The sequence below is a fragment of the Colius striatus genome, chromosome 19, assembly GCF_028858725.1.
Source record: "Colius striatus isolate bColStr4 chromosome 19, bColStr4.1.hap1, whole genome shotgun sequence".
In the NCBI taxonomy this organism is placed as follows: Eukaryota; Metazoa; Chordata; class Aves; order Coliiformes; family Coliidae; genus Colius; species Colius striatus.
Window position 1 is genome coordinate 4,573,088 of NC_084777.1, and position 15,379 is coordinate 4,588,466.

Consider the following 15,379-nt stretch of genomic DNA (forward strand, 5'->3'; position numbering starts at 1 on the left):
TGCCGACGGGGGTCTCTACCCTGCTGATGGCTTTCCACACTCGGCAGTAATGACTTTTGGCAGGCCGGGAAGGCGCGAGAGCTTCTTCCCCAGCTTGGAGAGCCGTTAGGCCCTCTCTGCCTGTTAGCTAAAGCACTTTGTGAGGTTCTTTGGTAAATAAATGAGTCATTTTAATCCAACTGACAGCCTGGCACCTGAGCAAGCTGCCTTCCATCTGTACTTCTAGGCCTCATGTAGGCAGCCAATTGTCAAGCTCAGGGCCTTCAAGACCTCACCATTGAGTGTCTTTCAAAAGCAACTTTAGCAATTTCCTTTGCCCTAATTAGATTGTGTGAGAGGGACTGAGCAAACCAAGGCCCTTACAAAACTTCCGTGGCTGTGTGGGTTCTGATCTGCAGCAGCACACCTCGTCCTCAGCGTGGCCTTTCTGCTCTCTGTGCCCTTGCACATACCTCTCTGTACCCCACTACCACGAGCACATCCTGCCAATATCAATTGTTTGAGCATTTTCAGCGTTGTTAGAGAAATGTCAGTGTTTCTGGGAGTGCTCAGGTGGATTGTGTCTTCATTCTGTGGCTTGCAGTCAGGATCAGGGCAAGAACATGGTTAAGATTTCAGATTATCCTGTTTGCTTGGCATCTGGGTTTTCTTTAAAGTTGCTCTGGCACGGATTATTTCTCTGTGCTCCTGTGAGATGGTCACTTAATTCTCCCTTCCCTTGCCCATTGAAAGGAATCAGCAGTGACCTGCTGAGGTGTCATATTCTTGATTTCCCTGTTATTATGGAATGGTGGTGTGAGGTCATGCATGGAAGGAGGAATGCCATCTGGGGCAGTGGAAAAGAAGGGAGAGTGGTACATTGGAAATCTATTGGGCTTTTTGAAAGAGCACTGACAGCAGGTCAGTGCTTCTGTGTGTGGAATAAATGCAGTGCTGGTAAAACTGGATAATTGTTGCTTGTGCTGTATTTTCTTTCCTGGTAAGGTGACCCACAAGTATTGTTCTTAAAGATCTGAGAAGCAAGAAGCTTATGGGCTCTGCCAACAGAGGAAAGCAAATCAGCTCAAACTTTTTATCCTGGTTCTACCTTGCTGCTGTTTGCTAGAGTCTTTTAGGGAAGGGAGCTACAGGAGACGCAGGTGGACTGATACTGAGGAATCTTTGAGAGTTTGCAAAACACTCCAATTACCAGTAAATCCCAAGACACTTCTGAGAGAAAGCCAAGTTAAACCTCTGGAGAATAGCTGCTGATATGTGTCAGTAACAGCTGAGTGGAGATGGAGGCATTGTGAGAGCAATACTGAATACAAGGCTGATGATGGGAGAGAGCCTCCTCCTAAAATGTTGTCCCTGGCTGTTCTTTAGGCGTTTGGTTAACCTTTTCAACTGTGCTTGCTTGCTTTGGCAAATGCACTTGAGAACAATGCTGTCTGCAGGAGTAGTTTCCCAGACAGAGGTGTTGAGAAAAGCTATCTTAGAAGAGGAAGGAAAGAATTGTGATGGATGAAAGGGATGGCTTCTGCCCCTGCCTTCAGCTTCTCCTCCCCGTGTTGGAGGAGCTTACTGCTGACCACAGGGATGGCTTGGCTATCTACTTAGTTTGGGTAAATTGACCCTGTCTCAAGGTCAGAGCCCTCTCATCAAACACAGCCTTTCCTAGACTACTGGGTATGAGAAAGAGCACAGTGTAGGAACAGACCAAAGCCTTGTCAGCGTGGAAGTGTATAACAGAGCCAGCCGGATTGGAATCAGACGTCAGCACTCCTGTCTGATCATACTGTGGAGTTTATAATCTTTTTATCCTGGTAACTGCTGCACACATTCCCTGACTTCTCCTGATTTATTTTCTCCAACCTCCTTTAAATGGCTTTTTGTACACCTGTTCATTCTGAGCCTGGGAACAAGTCATTTCTTAATGAGCGTGTTGGAGCGAAAGTGCGTATTATTTCAGAGTGGGCGCTGTGGAAAGTGTCTCCTCTTTTACTGCAGTTGGAGCCACAAAGCAACCTGGCTAGTGCTTATGGGAAGGCCTTTGCTGCCAAAACATCAGCTTCCTAGTCTTTTAACGTGTGTGGGAGTTGCATGAAAACACTTCAGTGGGTGGCTGACACATTTTTAGTACATTAAGCTCCTGCTTACGTTCTTAATATATTCTATTTTGCAACTAGCTAAAAGATACATGTGTTCCAAAACATTTCCTAACAGAGTTAAATCTGCACACCTGCTCTGCCATTGCACGCCCTGAATGTAAAATCCAAGGAGTATGTGAGGACATTACTAATGAACAGGAAATCAAGAAGGGAGATTGAAATGTGTTTGCACTCCTGCTCTGTTTTGAACACTATTTAAACTCTCTTTTTCCTTTCAAAGGGTGTATGTTTTGAGTTGTGCTGCCTGTGGATAAGTGAAGGGTCTCATTCAAGTCCTTCTGCAAGTTGATGGGCTTTCTCACCAACTGGCACATCAAATAACACTCCTGACAGCAACTTCAGGCTCTTTTCTTCGGGGCTGAGTTTTGTTTCTCCAATCAATGCCAGACTGGTGAAAATCTAAGGGGTAGCTGAAGTCCCTTCTCCTTGAGCTGTATTCCAGCTTCCTGCAGGTTCTGTTAAATTGGTTGTTGGCCTTTCATTGTAGGGGCAGGTGACCCTATGATGCAAGTCATCTGCTCCTCAACTTCAAACCATCACCTAGGAAACAACTAATTACTTGTAGGTGGAGCTCAGTGCATCCTTGGACGTTCCAAGGATCCTTGGATTGCAAGGCCTAGGATCTTTGACCATTTGTTTTATGGCCATTTCGCTTTTCATCTTAAGCAGCCTGGTTGTAGTTCTTAGGCTTGCTGTTGAGAAAGGTGTGCTCAGAAATAGTGTTGCCTTCCAGAGATCTCATTCTGCCCATCTCACTGTGTGGTGGATGTCTGCAAGCAGATCTGTTTTCGTTAATGAAACAATATGAAGACCCAAAGGTGTCACTACCATTAAGACAGTTGATTCTCTCAGATGCAGCATGAGGGGACTGTAGCAGAAATAGGTGGTTTTATATCCTCCAGACTTTGAGCCATAGTCATGGATGACTTTTGTATTGTATTAATCTGCTTAACAATATTCTTTGTGTTTTAAACCCTCAGCATTGTTTCTGACCTTTTAGTCTCTCTGCAAGCTACGCACATAAAATTCCTACTTGCATAGCCAGTTGTCTGCCAGCATAATTGCTGTCTCAGAACAGTCCTTACTTTCCTGATATCTTCCAAGCACTTTTACTGAAGTAATTTCCTTATTGATGTTAAAGGATGTTGCAGCACGTGGACTAGACCTGCCTCGAGTGACGTGGATTGTGCAGGTAGGTTTGCTCTGTGTGTCTGTGTGTATGTATGGATTAGGGGCAGTCTAGCTCAGATGAGTCCCTTTCCAGTCCAGGCCCTCTTTCTGCAGTTTCCTAGTCTTTGTGCTGATGCCTGAAGTGTGGGAGACCCATGTGTTCCTGATTGCAGGACTGGGACTTGATCTTTTACTGGGATACAGCAGTGCTACCGTGCTTTTTGTTTTGACAGTCTATTTTCCTCTTCACTGTTATCAGCTGTGTAAGAATATTCCACTGTCTGGAAGGAAACACCCTCTTGTTTTCCCTCATGGGAAGCCAGGTCTCATGAAGTACTGACCATCTCCTGCAGTTGGGTGTTTCTGTTTTTCTGAGCTTGCCAGTGAGGCAGCTCCATGAGGAGTTTGACTTAAACACTGAGTATCCAGTTAGTGTCTGTGCAGTGATCTGAATGCTTCCAGTGAGGCTTTGCTTGCTGGGGCTGGGTAGCTGTAAGCATTCAGCTTTCAGTAGAACTGTGTAGTTCAGCTTTTCCCTTAAAAACAAACCAAAAAACCCCACAAAGAAGCAAAAAAACCACCCCAAACCAGAAACCCAACACTGCTGCATTGCTGTTGACAGAAATATTGTCTTTGAGAAAAAAACAAACCAGAAACTAAGGGAGATGGATTGAACCTTAAAAATAGCAGCCTGTCATTTCAAAGAAGCAGCTGAGAGCAAGGAGCAGATTTCATTTTTATAAAAGATTTATAATTAAAGAAAAAAAGTTAGTTGAACTGGGGAAGGACTGATCCAGAGATTCTTGTGTGTCGAGTGACACCTGGGTGAAGGGAACAGGGCACAGAGCCTCAACAAAGCTGGTTTTAATTTCTACCTCATCCCTTCAGGTGACAAATTTGATTTGAATTTTGTGTTTTTAAAAAAGGAAGCTTTTGTAGCAGCCAGCTATTTGGAGAAGGCTGAGGAGGTGAAGTCTTTTATTCCCAGATCTGTATATTAATATAATTTAACCAAAGATACAGTTGCCAGTGGTAGAACGCAGTGCAAATTACCTAAAGCCCTGGGAGACTTCTGTGTGTCCAGAAGGCGAAATCTCAGCTGTCCTGAGAGCTGTGTCCAAGAGCAAGGACCTGCAGGGAGCAATTAGATTGCTCACAGCATCTTACTCACACCTCTAGCCAGTAGAAACTTTGCCAGAGGGCACAGGTATAAACACTAGAGTGGGCTTTGGTTGTTGGGTTTTTTCCAGTTAAACTGCTGAGGGCTCATTTCTGAGCAGTATCTCTGTGCCTGTTCATTTTTCCAGGAAAGAGAAGAGCGGGGGAAGAATAGAGGGAGGTTAAAGGGAGGGAAATATGTCACCCTTTATCAGCTCTTGCAAATGGCTGGGCAATTTTAGGTCCCGGTGAAGTAAATGAGAGGCACTGCTATATGATGAGGGGCTTCAAGAAACATTTTCCTAATAGTTGTAAATGGGAGGAAATTGCTACCAGTGTCATGTGCTGACAAAAGCTCTCTCTGACCTCTCAAATTTCTATCCAGTAACCAGGGATAATTCTGCTTTAATCCAAACAAAGCACTTTAGCCCAACTCCGGATTTGAATCCGATGTCTTTAATTTTGAAGCTTCTCTCCCAGGTGCAGAGCAGCTTCCCACCCTGTATGGGCACTCCTGGGGGGCCTTTGGTTTGAGGTCTGGGTGAGATCTTCTAATTGTATTTTTTTTAAGGGAAGCAAACAGGTTCCTGACGTGCCTGTATCGAAATGAAATGGGAAAGGCGGAGAGAGACACGAAGATGGGGAAAGTGTCCTATTATCTGAAAGTTGGCCAATGTGTCACATTCACATGTCAAAAAACTGCTGTGGCTCAGGGGGCTGAGTGATGGTTCCAGGGATGAGCCCGATGGGCTCTTTATAAACAGGCCAATTCCGAGGGAGGCTACAGCATGTGAGCTTTGCAAAGATCCCTTTTGTGTCAGCCGAGCATCCTCGTTTATAATTAACACGCTGTGTTCTGCTTAATTCCTCCTTTCCCTTCTCGTGTTCCCTTTTTGAAGTACAACGCTCCGGCTTCACCTGCGGAATACATCCACCGGATCGGGAGGACGGCTCGCATCGGCTGTCACGGGAGCAGCCTGCTCGTCCTGGCGCCTTCCGAGGCAGGATATGTCAGCTTGCTGGCTTCTCACAAGATTAAGTGAGTCAGAAACGCCAACAAAAGTTTCAGCTCATCCTTGCTAATTAACCTTCTGTGGCACTTTCAGCGGGACCGTGTCTCGTGCAGGTTTTAATAAGAATGTATTAATTCTTGTGATCCAGGACTGGCCCCAGACTGGCAAAAGGAGAAAAGGGAAAGTGTGAGAAAATCATCAGCCTGACAGATTGTGCATGAGTGAGTGTGTGTGTGTGTGTGTGTGTGTGTGGAGAGGGGCAGACAGAAGACAATAGTTGGAGATCCTTTGCGCTCCGTTGTTATCTCTCTGGCCCTGGGTTCAAATTGTGGCTATGTGGAGATCACAAGTCAAATGAGCCTGTCAAATGCTAGCTGGCCATCTGCCTGCATAGCACCATATTGTCAGAGATTGTGCTTTCTCCTCAGGAGAGATCCGGCAGAGAAATAGCTGGGGAGCTGTGGGTCATATCTGGCAGGTAATTGGCCAAGATGTGTTGTGTAAGTGGCTTGTGACAGGAATAGTAGAGGCTTTTGTGAGTGGCAAGTGCCTTGTGTAGTCCTGGAAGGCAATAAAGGGAGTGGACTCTGCAGACCAAAATTGAGGTGTGCTCCCAAGCCAACTTGAGACAGATTCTCTTACACCAGCTCTGACTCAGACTTGGGAATAAAGAGCATGGACACAGGGTAAGGACCAGCCCAACGTGCAGTCAGCGACCTGATGGCCGACACACCATGAGATTTTCAGTCCAGCTCTGCTTGTGCAATGGTCCTTTTGCGGGGGAAAACCACAACTAGCTCAGCATTGCTAGTCAGGAGTGCCCTCAGGTCTCATGCCTCCTCAGCAGTCAGCTGCATGTATGTGACTCCTCTTGCTCCCCACGCTGCTGTCTCTCAGTGTTTCAGAACATCAGCTGAGGAGAGGCCCTTTAGTGTTGTGCTGCTGTTGATGGAGCCCTGTAAACTCATGCACAAATTAGTTCCCTTTTTATTTCTTGTGTTTATGTCGGGTGGAGCTGCTTGGAGTCGAATTTGGTTTTGCATCCTTGTAACAAACAAATGTTGGCAGTAAATACAGGCTTCTTCTAGGCTGTGAGCCATTTAGTGGTCTAACAAAGAGCCATCCATCATCCCAGGTAACTATCTATTAAGCAGACACCAGCAAGACATGGAGGGCTAAGCTGACAGGAGTTTTTTTCATGTAACAAACAGCACTGACATTTAAAGGTGAAATCCCACATAATTGTGAATTTTTTACTCCAAGTGGAAAGTTGTATTTTTCTGTTTCACGGTGTTTTGGGAGCGTTGGAGGAAGGAGAGGGAAATTTGCTCCTCTTGAAAAAGAAGTAAACGTTAATGCTTTTATCTGATTTTGTTGGTTTTTTAACAAGTTTAAGGAGCAGTGTCACTCAGACTGGTAATTATAGCTGCTAAGGAGACCTGTTGTTAGCTAGCCGTGTTCTTCAGGAATCAGTGGAAGACTGTGCTGAACGAGCAGAGGGAAGTTTATGCAAATATGGTGGGGTTTTCTCTCCACTTCTCAAATCAACAGAACCAAACAACTCTGGGGATTGTCTTTTCTTGCCTGTTCGATGTTCCTCGTAAAACATTCTGCCTTGCAGATAAGGGACTAGCCAAAAAAGGAGTGTGGTTTGCCTTCTTTCACCCTGCTCTTCAGATGGGAAGCCAAGGAGCGTCTAATTGGCGTGGGTGGGCGATTCGGCCTGTTTGCAGTCAGGTGTCCTCCGCTCTTCCCACACAGCAGCGTGTGGTGTGAGAAGGGGCAACGGGATAGAAAAGAGAGCTGATGAATTACAGAGGAGATGCAGGAAGGCAGCTTGAAGCTAAAGGCAGCAAGTGCCATCAGCACAAATCGCTGTTACCCTTCATAAACAGAGCATTATGGTGATAATCCTGATGATTTCATTCAGTGTGAGGGTGAAGGACAGTGTGTGTTGGACCGTCACTGATCCTCTTCAGCACTCATCTTTTTTGTTGCTTTACCTTAAGTCTCTGTAGCTCTGGGCTTGGACTGCCCAGGTTACTGGAGTTTGCATTTTTTGTGCTTTGCTTGACTTTGAAATCTCTTGGTTTTTGTTGAGGATGAGTTAGTGCTGGGGTGGTTTTTTTCTTAATTTGTTTTCTTTTCTAAATTAAATTCCTCCTGGGTTTATTGAAATGTAAATACTTCATAAAATATGTATTTCCAAGAAGACAAAGCACGAGGTGGGTCCCCGCAGCCTTCAGCTGGTGGAAATGCTCAGTGCCGTGCTGATTTACAATAGGTGAGGATCTGACCCAGAGTCTTTTCTTAAGCCCCTCCACCCACCCCAGCATGCATGGGAGGAAGTCCAGAAACGTCGAGAGTCGGAAGTAATGAGAGCAGACGTGGCTTTGTTCCTGGATGAAAATCCACTTCGGAATTAGGGATGACTGCCTTTGAAATTGGAAATCGCTCGCAATTAATTTTCCCTGGTACCTGAAGCCTCTCCTTGGCTTCCACTGTGCAAAAGCAGCCTTAGCCTTTGCCAAAACGATCTCACTTTGGCTCTGCTGAGATCAGTAATTCCCGTTGGGGCTCGGGGAAGCTGCGTGTCTGTTTCTGCAACTTTCCTTTCGATCTTCTTGTGGCTCGAAGTTGCGATTCCTCTCCCTCGCTGCAGCTGTGTGTGTGCACACACGTGTACATTCGTGCTTCCTCTGCGTTGCCTTTTGCTTTCTTTAAGAGGTTAGACTCAAAAATGTTCTGTCTCGGCTCGAAGCGTAACTAACAGATTTTCCTTCAAAGGGAGGTGGCAAGAAGCAGAAGAAAGTCAGTGAGGTTCACTTTTGTTTTTGTCTCCTTATGTCTCTTTTAGTCCCTTCAACTGCAATCTAGCAGCGCCCGCCTCGACAGCTCTCAGATAATTTCTTTATCTCCTAACGGCGGCCTAACTAATTTATAAAGGAAGAGGCATCACCGTGAAGGCACGAGTCATTTCTCTCCCTTCTCTAGGGTTGTGCTTGCCCCCCTCCCCTGCTCCCCCTCACACGATGCTCCCCGCTGTGAACCAAGTTCACATATCTGTTAGGCTGCGAGCTGGCGGCGCGCCAGGCGGGAGGAGGAGCGGCGAGGGGGTGACATCTCCAACAAATCAATGTCAAAGGGTTGACATTTTCATTCATAGCGGTGTCAAAGCAACCTTTGGGGGGTGGGGGCAGGGGGGGTGGGGAGGTATGCTTTCCTCTTGCTTAAGTGGTTGCCATTTGTGTTTTAATTTACTGTTATACTTTTCAAAAACAGACAAACACTCAGTTGTCTTTTTACGCTCCGTTTCTCTTTCTCCCCCGTCACTCCCCAGCCTTTTTCTGCATCCTCCACGGAGGAATCTGCTACATCCTCAGTCCCAGCTGCACCAGGATGAGGACTGTCCCCCATATAGGGTATCTTGGCCTGTACCTTCCAGGCTGGATAGCTATTCCTCTGGACCATCACTCTTCCTTTCCTGTGTTGTGGTTGTGAGCTGACTGAGGTTATAAAGGCAGGTTGCAAAAGTGAAGATGTTTGTGGCTTTAACTGGGAAGGACTGGGGAACAAGTGAGGGTCACAGTGTGCTGTTACACAGTGTGGCAAAAGATTCATCCATTCCTCCTAGCCAGGTGTTTAGAGATCTTTAAGTGAAAAGAAAGGGTTATCCTTGTGGTTATTATTTCTTTCTGTACTTTACAAATTGAAGAATATCAGCAGTGCTTCCTTTCACAAACCACATACATCTCTCTGTCCATCAGAGACTCAGGAGTCTGAGAACTATTGGACCTCCAAGATTTCTCTCTTGCTTAGACTGATGTAACCCCAAATGAACTCCTTGGCTTCCATGCAGTATTTATGATTTATTCTGGTATAAAAAGGAAAATAATCTCTTTTCTCCAGATGACCTTTGCCCGTTGCTGAAAATTTGGGCCCACGAACTTCAGCTTTTATCATCTGAGTAATTCCCTTGGAAATGGGACCCAGTTTGGATGCAGCTGTAATATTAATGACCTGGAGCTGCACAGCTGTTCCTGTAGTGTCACCTGGTGTGCGTGTGCCCCACAAGACAGTGTTAAAGAGGACAAAGAATTTCTAGTCTCCTGTAAATACACCTCTAAGTAACACCAGTGGTTGTGAAATGAAGCAGGTTTGTAAGCGTTTCCAGTATGTGGGCTATAACAGTACCCAGCAGTGTCTTGCAAGCAGGACTGGAGAATAAATCATCTGGATGAATTTACAGGAGGAATATGAGTCAACAGAATGAAAAACAATACCTGGAGTGAAGCTTGGCTGGGGCAGCTGACTGAGTCTCCTGTATTTAAAATGAGAAAGCTAAGGGACCCCCAATGGGCCAAGTTTTGGTTTTACGCTGCAAATGGGAGGGAAGGTGAGTTCCCAGAATAGGGAGGGAAGTGAAAGTGTGTGTTTGGTGTCAGAGGTGGCTTTTGAAGCTGTGAATGAATTGGAGGGTGAGCGTGTCCATTGGGAGGTGTCTCTGAGCTTTGGCCCAAGTGATGTAGCGAGAAGCTGGAATGATGCAAGATCCTGTGGGAAGGAGTGGTGTGGTGACCAAAGGGAAGGAAGCTGCAGGAGAGCTGGCTTGATAGGAAAAGTTCCTTGAGATCCTATCGTTTCCCTCTGAGCTTGAGTCACTGTGAGAGGAAGGAGCTGTATCTTTACACAGCTTTAGTTTTAGCTCTTTAGTTTTGGGAGCATGGTCACCAACATGCATGGAAACAAGTGTGTGCAAACGTCAAAGCACTTTGTTCCTTTGAATGAGGGTTGAGCAATGTCTCATATACCAAAGAATCTTGAAGGTAAATTGGGGAAGACAAGATGTGGAAGTAGCAAAGGGAGAAGAGCACATCTTTCCAGTCTCAGTCAGTCTCTCACACTTGCACGAGCAGCCAAATGCAGACACCTGCTCCCTGCCCATGGCATCTGATGTACAGTAAAATGTTTGACACCCTCTGGGTTCAAAATAGAGGTTACAGATGTTATTGTTCACAGTTATAAAGCAAATATGCAAGAAGAGTTAATATGATGTTTCAGCTCTGTTTCGAGTTTCTTTTGGTGGAAAACAGAACCAAATGGTTCCCAGTTGTCTTGGTGCTTCTTAGTGCAAGGAAAGAAAAGTTACAAAAATGACAAATATAATTAGAGACCTCATTTTTTCTTTTAATTAATTACTCTGGTTAAGAACCAAGGAGAGTCTTGGTGAACTGGAACTCAACTCTCAGTTATTTTGATGCTCTGTTAGAATTGGAGTGTGTGTTAGTGACTTGTAATCACAAGAAGATTGTGGGTAAAATTGTGTCTCTCTTCCAGTGAAAACACCAGTTCACCTGGGGTCAAGATTTTACAGTAGTTACACTTCTAGAATTGCTGAGGGAGTGTCTGGGCTAAGACCTCACATGGTTCAGGGATAAATTCAGAAGTTGAACGTGTAAATCCCAGTCTCTCTGCTGTCTGTTATCAGCCTGTGGCTGATATGCCACATGCTATGTTTGAAAAATAGGAGAAATGGTAATCTTTTCTCTCTATTGCTTCAGTGTTTCAGAGATCAAGATGGAGAAGGTATTATCCAGCCTGATGAAAGATGATCGCTTCAAGTTGCACAGACCAAGAAGAAAGGTGAGTTATTCTGCTGCTTTGGAATTGCTTCAGTTTTCATTTACTGGTTAAACATCACAAATATCCTCCCATAGCTTCTCTCTGTACAGGGCTGATGTATTCATGATGTCAGGCAGTGCAAATAATTATACAACTGCCTTATTTCACCACTGTCCTATCTTTTAAACTGTTGTCCCCCAAAAGCAAGTTGCTTCTAACTCTTCAGCAAATGTAACAGACAGCTGGGGTTTCTGGCTGCAAAAGCTTTGGGGTTTTTTCCCCTCACAACATTCTTGGCTTATTGTTGGAGATCACAGGTGACGCAAAACTTATCTGAAGAATCGAGGAAAACTTATTTAGTGATGTGTTACTTAGGGGTTTTATTATCTGTATGTACTTGGAGCCTAGAACAAAGCTCACTGGGTTGAGAGGCATCTTTTCATTGAGTTCTGCAAGCTTTGGGTCTGTCTTCACGTGGCTAATACACAGGATTCAGTCGTTTGCAATGGATGTCTCAGGTGTTTCTGCATTCTAGCAAATTAAATCCTCCAAGAACGCTCATTTTGAATAGAAATCAAGAATGTGTCAAGCATGATGCAGCATGCTCTTTTTTTCCCTTCTTGTTGCTGTTTTGCTTGCTTATTCTTTCTGTTACACTGTGTATGAGCCTCCTTGTTTCCTGCAGATGACTTAAAATCTGTGGTGTTCCTGGTAAACAAGCTTCTGAAAGATGTTCACTTTCCCTATATGTCCCATATTTCACAGAAGGCCAGATCTGTAGCTCATCTGAGACACTGCTCTGTTTAAAGTTCTTTCCCACCACTGCTCAGGTCTCCACTCAAATCAGCCTGTGATGTGTAGGATATGACCTCTTAACTCATTCAGTGAATATGCAGAAGTCCAGTTGTGCTTTCTTAGTGCACAAAGTATTTTCAGAAGTTCTTCTGTGTGTACTTCCCTTTTCTCCTGAAGGTGCTTGTAGGCAGGTAACTTTGGATTTCCTTTGGAGAGTTTTTCAACAATTACATTTATGCAGAAATTGCACTTTAAATCTATTGCTGATGTGGGAAAGAATATTATCTGTTCTGGGCTTTTTGCCCATGGAAAGTGGGCATGTTTTTTCTAGGAAATTATGATTTGGCTTTTGAAAAGTGGCAGGAGAAAATGCCTGCTGGATGTTGTTGAATGTCAGAGCCCAGTACCTGTGGGGGTTCAAAAATCATTGATCCATCTGGAAAATTCTCCCCTGAACATCTCGATGCCTTTGTACCCTTTGCCTTTGGAACAGCAGTAAAAAGCCAACAAGTCTATTTGTCACCAGGACTGATCAAATTGGTGTTTCTACTTTCAAATTGTTAAATACTCTACACATCTAAGCACAGGATATTCCAAATACTTGACTTTTGGGATATTTTTTTCTCTTCAAAATATAGAATCAAACCATATTTGAAAGTGGCTGTGGTTTTTGCCCAGTTGCCTGGGCATGCCTTACCATGCCAGGTGCTCTGCAGGAACACAAGTATAGAAGGAGTTAGTTCCTTCCACGTGCAGGCAAAGGTGGGATGGAATTCCTCTCTCCCCTCTGCCACCAAAGTGAATGGATTTTACTATTGACCACTGGAGCAGAGATGTATCCCCTCTGGCTGTAGGATAGTCTGAACCTGCTACAAGAACTTACAGGATAACCTATTTTTGTGTGACTCTGAATCTAGAAGGATTGGGACTGAGAAGGTTTCTCTTCATGGAAAAACATCTGTGTCATTTACTGGGGGTGAAATTACAGCAGTTTTGTCAATATCAATTGGGCTTTTTCAGGAATTACTTGAAAACTATATTAAATGCAATCAAGAATTCGTGCTGTTTGTCAGCTTTGTGTTTTATTGCCACCAGAGGCTCTGGAAGTGATCTGCAGTTCTTTCTCAGAAGCTGCAGGGGCACGTTTCCAAGTTTTCAGGAGGGTCAATCTATTAAATTCTAAGTTTGCTGTAAAGGCAGCACAATAAGCTGGGAAATGCAATAGAACATTGCATAGCACAGAGAGTGATTGAGGACTTGTTAGGAGGAACTGAACCTGATCTGTTTGTCATGTTGCCATCTGAGAGAGTGTTAGCTTTGCTTATCAGCTCTCCATGCATTAAGCTGTGTCTATTATAGTCAGGCACACAAGAACCTCATTATAATGCTCTTCGTTTCTCATTGCCTCAACTGAAGTCCATTATAAGTACCACGTTGGAACATGTATTTTTTTGGGCTTGTGTGTGCAGCCAGGGAGCAAGCTGAAGTGCCTGTAAAATGTATATTTTATATTTAGGTATATAAAATATATATGTGGCTATGTCTGGGTGTGTGAATGTTCACCTACCTACAAAGAGAATAAATCTGATCTTTCAACTTTTATGGAGGGGGGCAGGGGGACTTGGTGAGTTCTAGAGAAGGTGTGTGGAGGTTAGTAAAAAGTTGTTATTAAAACAAAATCCTTCATTTTGTTTTGAAGTCTAATGGAAGCAGGAGATGTTACAGCCTGGCTTTTTGGTGCTTTTTTTTTTTTGGTGCTTTTTTCTTTTACTGTTTTAAGAAGGACTTTTCTGCCCCTGTAGTTTTATTGTGTTTCAATTGTTTCTGCCATTAAAGTGTTCTCTTATTGAAATCAGAAGCTTTCAGTACTTATCCCAGCCTCTCAAACCTAAAAGTTGATGTCTTGTAATCAGAAGTTTCTGCCTTATGAAAGAAGTAAGTATGTCTTTTCCTGGTGCAGCTGACATTTGGGGGGAGTCCCCCTGCTGTCTTGTACCAGTTAAATAACATTGCATCCAGACTGGTTTCTTCTTTTAGCTTATAGATGCTGTTATTGATCACAGTCATTATGTTAGTGGTTAGGGATCTGCCAGAACAGGCTTTAAGCAAATACCAGGTAGAAGAAGTTCTCCTATCCCACTATTTCTCCATATGGCAGAAATGCTTCTTATTTAACAGACGTAACAAATTCATCTAAATGAAGAGTAGATCAAGCTAAACCTCTGGGGTAGGCTTTTATCTTTTGGGTCTTGGAAACAAATGTGTAAAGTCTCAAATTAATGGTCCTGTTCATCCAAAGCAGGCCAGGAGCAGGATTAAAGCTCGCTTGTGTGAGTCAAGCATGCAGGATGGCTTCCAGTGCACTTCCAGTTGTATTTGATCTGTCCAGACTCTCCCGTGATGTGCTGGTTTTATTTTCACAGTTTGGCCCTGAGTCAGTTTTAAATGTAGATTATGTGTTATTATTACTGGGGAGTTTGTTTGTTTGGGTTTTTTCAGATGAACCTCCCAGGAAGGCAAGAATCAAACACGGAGATTTTTTTTGTTTTCATGCCTATTAGGGGGCAATTTTAAAATGAGATCTGTCTCGAGGGGCTGGAGGGGATAAAAGACAAGGTGGAGATGGGAGGAGGGGAGTAGCTGTTTTCTGAGTACATTATGTTTCCTACCATTTGCTTTTTTTCACTTATTTCTCTCGGACTGACCTCACACTTTGGAAATGATGCGCCTAGGTTTTTTATCCCTCATTTTTGTCTTACTTTTTTTTTCCCCCAGCACCAGGAAGAAGAGATGCCTCATTTTGAAACCTAAAGGGGGGAATAAGAAAAGTCCTTTGTAATATATTGCCATATTATCACTAAATCCCCTGACAGTTGTGACACAGAAGCAAGTCACCTGTCACTTAAGCTTGAGGTCTCTTTAATTTTCTCCTGGAATTCGCACCAGGCTGTCTTTAATTTGAGGCCTTTATTGGAATTCTGAAACCTTTCTGCCTCCCTGGTGCTCAGATCTATTCTGAGTGCTGTTACAGAATGTATACAATAACCAACAGAGGGATTCAGAGGGGGCTGAAGCACTGTTTATTTAACACTCTGGAGGGATTTTCGTGCTTATTCGGTCCTGGCTACCCGGCTTTCAATATCGCTTTGACAACCGTTATGCCCTTCTCATTAATTTTAAACAGTTAAAACACAGGAAAAAGAGAAAAAGTTTTCATTATTAAAGTGCTTTACTTTTTAATAACAGAGGATTCTGTCCGCCAGGGGAAAGGGCAAACCTCACTAATTTCACATTCATATTAAAAAACGCTGGGAAGGTGACACTTTGTGCTGCCAGGAGGCTTAACAAAAGGAAAGTGATGGGGGCTTGGAGGAGCAGGCAGGGGGAGAAAGTTTTATGTTTCACGTCAATGGGAACTTGTTAGGCACAGCGACGAGTGTCCACTTCAGGGAGGCAGCTCCACTTGTAGTT

At 44.1% G+C, this 15,379-nt stretch overlaps 1 protein-coding gene across 4 annotated transcripts in view; it reads left to right on the forward strand.

Annotated features, from left to right (window-relative positions):
* Positions 1–15,379, forward strand: part of DDX31 (DEAD-box helicase 31) — a 47,439-nt gene that overhangs the window by 16,122 nt on the left and 15,938 nt on the right. For all 4 annotated transcript variants that reach the window (XM_062011687.1, XM_062011683.1, XM_062011684.1 and 1 more), the window contains 3 exons: positions 3,292–3,342; positions 5,378–5,517; positions 11,053–11,134. In XM_062011687.1, coding sequence (XP_061867671.1) covers positions 3,292–3,342; positions 5,378–5,517; positions 11,053–11,134 — 273 coding nt within the window. The remainder of the gene's footprint in view (positions 1–3,291; positions 3,343–5,377; positions 5,518–11,052; positions 11,135–15,379) is intronic.